Raw genomic sequence first — 7,288 nt, 5'->3', positions numbered from 1 at the left:
TTGCAACAGATGAACACAATAACGAGCAGCTGAGTGTCATTGTAGGCGCCGAAAATTACACTTTAGAAGGGATTGACACTTGGCATAGATATGTTACTGTAAATATGTATGTATGTACATATGTATGTATATAACACGCTTGTTAACTAAAGAGACTCGAGAAAATCAGTATAGCATTAACTATTTAAGCAAAAACAAATACGATTTTCGAAGCGGATGAGTTCTATCGCTTAGGTGCTGCTGGAAACCTAGTCAATTTAGGCTAAAAAGCCTGCTTATCTCCTTTAAAGGTTGTATACGCAAGATAAATACCTCACAAACTGGAAGCTTGGCTGATGATCAGATCCATAAACTTTTTGTCAAGAGGAACTCAGCCTCATGATAAGGATCATCACTAAACATCTTAGGATGAAGAAGCACCGCCTTTGCGAATCAATTCCTACAACAGGCGGTTATACGTTACAGGAGTTGGCCCTGATTTTAACCGACCAAGGGCTGTACTTTCGGTGATCGGTAAGTATTAGATTAAAACTGTCATCACTGGAGCAACGCCTTGCAGCAGGGTTGCTCCGTATCCTCCTGACTCGTGCTGGAATTGAGTCCAATCTGGGTCCGGAGGAATTTTTCTGCTGCGTCGGCAAAAAAGGCTCCATTCAAACATCAACTCGGTTAGGTGTAATACATGCAATGGATGGAGCGATCTTAAGACCTGCTCATATCTTAATATAAATAGAGAGTGCACCACGAGGTACGTGGCCCTTGCGACTTGAACCTCTGCGGCTGTGAAATCTACAGAAAGTTTCCGCACTAAGCCGCCACTCCATCCAAGTGGCCAACAAAGGACCTCTACGGTCCGTAGAAGCTCAAACAGGCAGCTGACTCACATTCTGATCGTTCCTCCCCCCAATCTTCCTCCCGCTCCAATTCTTATGCGAGAGCCACTCAGCAACTCCTGGTTTCTCGTACAGTTTGTTCCGTGTGTCAGACCGTCATCTGTCGGAACGTTACATCAGTCAAATGCAATTTTTGCACTGGCTGGTGTTACGTTCCGACGTATTCCGACCTGCACACCACACGTGAGTGTAGTGAGTCGTACGTTGCTCCATGCTGCAGGAGTTTGCCTACGCAATAACCAACAATTGCATAACTAAAACCATAGTGCCACGAACACCCGCGACAACCTCGAATTCTACAATTCAACTGTAATGGACTCCAGAGCAAGATCGTGGAGATAGTTGCTTTGAGCCGGAAACTCGTATCAATAGCTGCAGTCCAAGAAACCAAGTTAAACAGCCGCTCAGATCTTCTGATCGGGGTAATGGTGCAGACCTAGCACATCTGAGATACCTCTCCTTATGATGCAACACAGTCGAAACAACATGTTTCCTAGGCCTATCGTTGGAAGACGTCGAAAACAACTTATCCAATCTTCACCATCCAAAACGGGACTAGATAACCATTACAACAACAACAACCTTTGCGAATTCCTAGTCATCTTCGAATGTGTTGTAATAGTGCCAAAAAAACAGCCGGCTTTTGGGGTGGAAAAAACTTAAAAATTCCATTAATTCGATCAAGATTAAGATCATTCGCCTTACATGTTTTGTGAGATGGAAAATAATAAGAAATAATTCATTTATTATGTCATAAAAGATAATAAGGAATTGCAATTATAGCCAGTTAACTAAACGTTTTTCTTGGTTAGCGTTTTATCAAGGTAACTTTTAAACAATTGATTTCAGTCAAAAGTTAGATGTGCGAAAAATTAATAAAGATCCTTTTGATAATGAGGTTAGGTACACTAAAGCTTGATTTAAAAAAGTATATCAATAATTATAATTTTTGTGCTCTGCGTATACTTTCATCTCTTATTGCTAATAAATCAAGAACGAAGCGCATAAATTTTGATATTTTCTAAATTTTAATAAAACAAAATAACATAATTTCATTTAACTTACCACTTATAATAATGCATACGTGTTTGTGTGTGTAAATAGCGTCACTTTCAAACGCTTCAGAGCACCGGCACCAGCAACACAAGAATATTTCGAACAAAAATGCAACTACCATATTTTCAGCCACAATTTTGTTTGCAAAACAACTTTCAGCACATTATTTTTATTAAAATCACATTTGAACACATAAATTTTACTTATACATTCACTTTTTAATAAAACAAAAGAACATATTCGGGCTTCAACTTCAGTTCCGTTCTTTTTCACCTACTTCCACATCCGTATTGGAAAAATTGTGTTATGCTGATGGCAATGCCGCTTTCTGTCAACCTCAATTCTGTTTTGCTTATTTTCGTAGCGGTACTTCTCGTTTGACAGCTGATTTTAGTTCACTTCTGGAAAGGTACTGCAAAAATACGCAAATATTTTATTTTATAATTAAATTAAATTTAATTCTCTTTGCAGTTTTTGTCCTCAGGCAAATAGTTCAAAATGTTTTCTCTAACACGTACCGCATCGAATGTTGCAAAGTAAGTATATTTCGCGTATATAACTGAAATATTAACGCAACTACTGTTGCTGCCCTAAGGGTCTGGCATAAGTTATTGATTACATAAAACCGGCAGAATTAAGCACAAGTTGCAATACATTTTATATGTTTATGCTAAAAGTTTCCTTTACTCCCACAGGACAGCTGTGCGCTGTAAGCATGATTTGCCCAAATTGCCCTACGATTATGCAGCTTTGGAGCCCGTAATTTGCCGTGAAATTATGGAATTGCACCATCAAAAACATCACCAAACTTATGTGAACAATTTGAACGCCGCTGAAGAGCAACTTGCCGAGGCACAGCAGAAGAAAGATGTGACCAAGATCATTTCACTTGCGCCTGCATTGCGTTTTAATGGTGGCGGTCACATCAATCACTCGATTTTCTGGCAAAACTTGTCGCCGGAAAAATCGCAGCCTTCCAACGATTTGAAGTGTGCTATTGAAGCGCAATTTGGTAGCTTGGAGGCGATGAAGAAGGAGTTGACCACATTAACTGTTGCCGTACAAGGTTCCGGCTGGGGCTGGTTGGGTTATAATAAGAAAACTAATCAATTGCAATTGGCTGCTTTGCCCAACCAGGACCCATTAGAGGGTAGCACAGGTATAATTGAGGCAAAATATATTTATAATGTATGTTAAATAGCTATGCTTTTGTGTTTATAGGTCTTGTGCCACTCTTCGGTATTGATGTTTGGGAGCATGCCTATTATTTGCAATACAAAAATGTGCGCCCATCATATGTTGAGGCCATCTGGGATATTGCTAACTGGAAGGACATCTCCAACCGTTATGCTGCCGCTGCTAAGAAGTAATGAGAAACTCTTATATGTACCCTGTCAATGGTTTTGTTTAAGCTTTAAATGTTTTGTGGCAACCTACTTATAAAATAAGTGTCCCAAAGCAATTGTGAAGAAACTTGAATATTTCCGAACTTATTCACTGTCAAATGCGTTTTCTGTAGTTTCTGCACAGTTAAATATGTAATGATAGTTCGCGGCAAAATAGATTTACTCATTTAGAACTTATGAATAAATAAATATGAGAATACCTTCGAATATACTTTTTACAATCTCATTAATCGTAAAGAAAAATGCTCAGGCAGGCACAAGCGTGCAAGGCCAAGGATGCATCTTGAGTTTTATTATATATCCAGATATATATATATATAACAGAGTGATTGTTATTCTATAATTTTTCAAAATGCGGTCAAAATATGTTTTTTAGTAACTCAAGTGCTTACTAGGTATGCCACCTAACTATGTGGGACACATTTAAGTAAATTTATTTCAGCATCGTAAAACCGCATCAAAATTAAAACTACTATACTTTTGAGGTTAGCACAAAGTTATACTTTTCTTGTTATATTGTTTTATTAAAAAATATAATTAACAAAATTATATAACAACCTTCTGGCAGCACACTTTCAATTTTCTTTCTGCCATTTCTAACTTTTGTCATACTCCATTTCGTTCATTCGCATCTGTCATCCGAAATCGTTTATGATGAATCACAAGAACTAAAACAAAACTACAAAATTATCGGCAGCGTTTTCCAATCAGCTGGTTGTGCGAAGGAAAAAAAAACAATCCAACTAGATTTTTAGAAAAGGGGCACATTTGTCTATTTGGAAAATTCGAGGAGGCGCAAACGGAGCTGGTACTTGCGCGCTAGTGGCAGCGAAAATGTGTGGTGTGTTTCGCAGGCGCATGCAATAAAACAACAATAACAATTGCAAGTAGACTTTTGACTGGACGATTTCCACGGACGATGAATAAGTGAATTTTCCTGTCGTCGCTCAAGTCAGACGAAGTTATCTCGCCTGCCCGTCCACTCCGGCTACGCGCTACGCAACGCAAGCAAAAGTTTTAAGAAAAAATAAGTGTGTTTTCATTATAAAGCAAAGTAATTTCAAGCAAAAAGTAAAAGAGAAGTTCAAAAAATATTGCAAAAGACGTGAAAAAGTGTCTAGTGACTTGATAAACTGAGAAAGTGTAAAACAAACTGTTCTTTGGCAAGTGTTTGCTTATAAAACCAGTTGCCGTTTTGGTGCAGTGCTAATCTTAATTAATTATTAATTACTGCGGGAAGTCGTCACTCGGCCTGTGGAAGAGTATTTCAATTACATTATTTTCGGTAAGTGCGCTTTTAGAAAATTTGCTGTGTTATATTTATTTAAGCATGTTTTTGTTGGAAAATTATGTCTGAAGAAACGGTGAAAAATCAATTTCCGCAAGGTGGTTCATTGCTGTGTTAAACTGTATACATGCAAACATACATAGTTTTTGAAACTGTCATATGTATTGTACTGGTGTGTATTACAGCTGTTTAGCATCCACAACTCATAATCCACATGATTCATTCAGTCGTGAAAGGAAAAGGGACAAATTGACTCTTGATTTATTTTTATGTTTGTGTTTTGAATTGTGTGTTAGTAATCTTTTTTAGTGTTTATATTGTTTCACTACAGTTTAAAGTGCGATCAATTGAAATATAGATTTTATGGGTATGTAATACAAAATTTTCGTATCCTTGTTTCTATTTCCGGTTGAAATATGTAATATTGTGCCTTGAGCTGTGGCTGATTTGGAGGAATTTACTAATATTTGTGTTTAGCAAGCCAAAATGAGTTGTTTGGTCGTCTAATATTTCTCTGCCAACGAATGACGTTTCTTAGTATATTCTGCAAATAATCTTTAATAGCCGTAGCTCCCATTTACGCCAATTTTCGATAATCCGGTGCAGATGTTGTTGTTGTTGCAGCGGCAGAGTTCTGCCGAGTTGACAGTCTTTGACCGGATAAAAAATGCGGGTCCGTTCCGGTAACGTGGGAACGACAGATCTTTCGCTACCGGTTCCGGGAAAAGAAAGTCTTCCAACATCGCGCTGTAATGCTTGCTATTGATAGTAACGGCGTTTCCTGCCTCATTTCGATAGAAATAAAGTCCCATCGTATCGTCAAACAACCATCCGCACCAAAATCCTCTGATGTTTTGGTCCAACTACCAGTTTGGTCTACGTAAGTGGAACGAAACCAAATTTCTATCCAGCCAAGTATTGTTTACTCGGCAGCACATCTGAAAACTTGAGTTACGTTTTCTTCCGCTACAAAAACTACAACAAGAACAGCTGATAATCTTATTTTGTATCCTTATCAGTTTTGCAGACAGCTTTAAGTTGATATGTTATGTTCTATTGGTTAGGAACTAAGTTCTCGCTGTTTTTTTATGAAAATGAAATTTTATTGTAAAAAAATGGTTCTTTACTGGCTTAGAAACCGCTTGCGCGGTTATAGCCGAAATTGTTAAATAAATGAATTATTCGCGGTGATAATGCTCGAATATCATTACGGTAAAACTGTTCATCTTCTGATGCTATCCAAGAATCAAGCCCTTTTTCTATATTGTCTTCCAATTCAGCGTTTGAGGTAGGTTTTAACGAGTTTGGCAACGTTGCTATGCAGCAGAATTACTTTTTCATGCCTCTCCTGATATTGAGGTCATAAGGAACTCGAGTTCCTTGTTTCTGAATCAATTCCACGATAAGTGATCGCTTTGAAACGCTTTAGCGGATAACTCCCAATGCTAAAGCAAGCTTTTCTTGCGTTTTACACAGATCCTCTTCGAACAAAGCCTCCATTTCACTGTCTTCTCAGTTTTTTTACCCTCCTTTACGCGGACAGTCGGTAACATTGAAATCGCCATCTTGGAGCGACGAAAGCAAACACGGCACGTTGTTTCACTTGGGTAGCTCTTTCATAAACTTTTTGGAGTTCCTGATGTGCTTCAGACGTCAATTTCTGTAACTGAAAGAAGAAAATCAAGACTTTCCGCAAATGACGATTATTTGGCGTATAATTGGGCATATTCGGATAACTAAAAGTATATTACACATAAACAAAGTCGCTAACGTGGAAATGCAGTTTCTTTTTCAACGGTTTGGATATATAAAAATAGATAACCCCTTCTGGAGTCATCTATTGACAAACAGCGGGGACTCAGTTGCGCATTTAATATATATGTATGCAAATAATTTGCTGACTGTCTCTTGTCATTATCCTCTTTCCCCCCTTTATTTTCGGTTCATCACCTGCAGTCTACTATCTACCGGACAGATTGGACTTCGCAGTGAAAGGTTTGAGTCATGTTTTATTCATTTCTTCCATAGGGACGCTAAAATACAGGTTTTTTACATATTGAAATAAATAATTCCTTGTGGTTTTTGATCGTTTCCTGGCAATCTTAGCTTTCACACCTTCCAATATTCATTACCGTTTTGTACAAAACGTGCTCGGCCAAGAACGGTCATCTCGACACCATTCCTCGAAATTACTTCCGGTATGTTTTCTGCCGCTGCAACAAATAAACAATCTCATCTTACGGTCTTCCAAAATTATTTCATAGATTATTTGATGTATGTATTTGTCGTAAAAACTTCTGTACGCCGACCTGGTTTATCGTCTTTGGAGAGTAGGAATTCACTGTCACTCGCCAGTGGCTGCAAAAGTGTGCCGTATTTTCATAGTGAAGGGACACATGTCTGCTGAATTTATTTGCTCTAGATAATGGAAGTACATGAGATCCTGCTTTATATAAAGTGTTACAGTAATCGTATTTAGTTCAAATATGCGCCGTTTCGTTCGTTAATCTGTTTCCATCTAGACGGCAACTTCAGAATACCCCCCTTGTAAAAGCCCCCCTCCTTATTTGCGAAGACTGGGACAGCCACTTTTCACAAGCCTCTTTTGAGTTCAACTTTACACTAACACCGGCGTTCGCCATGGA

The 7,288-nt window shown here is 38.2% G+C and overlaps 1 protein-coding gene across 1 annotated transcript; it reads left to right on the top strand.

The window, feature by feature from the left end:
* The first annotated feature begins 2,302 nt into the window (after positions 1 to 2,302).
* LOC120772443 (superoxide dismutase [Mn], mitochondrial) lies at positions 2,303 to 3,566 on the top strand. Its single transcript, XM_040101064.1, has 4 exons — positions 2,303 to 2,358; positions 2,421 to 2,485; positions 2,645 to 3,108; positions 3,171 to 3,566. Exons 2-4 carry the CDS (start codon positions 2,448 to 2,450, stop codon positions 3,317 to 3,319), a joined length of 651 nt encoding a protein of 216 aa, XP_039956998.1. The 5' UTR covers positions 2,303 to 2,358; positions 2,421 to 2,447; the 3' UTR covers positions 3,320 to 3,566.
* Positions 3,567 to 7,288: the final 3,722 nt, after the last annotated feature.

The sequence above is a fragment of the Bactrocera tryoni genome, chromosome 3 (assembly GCF_016617805.1).
Source record: "Bactrocera tryoni isolate S06 chromosome 3, CSIRO_BtryS06_freeze2, whole genome shotgun sequence".
NCBI lineage: Eukaryota > Metazoa > Arthropoda > Insecta > Diptera > Tephritidae > Bactrocera > Bactrocera tryoni.
The sequence above is the reverse complement of the archived record's forward strand: the minus strand, read 5'-3'. Positions and strand labels throughout refer to the sequence as shown.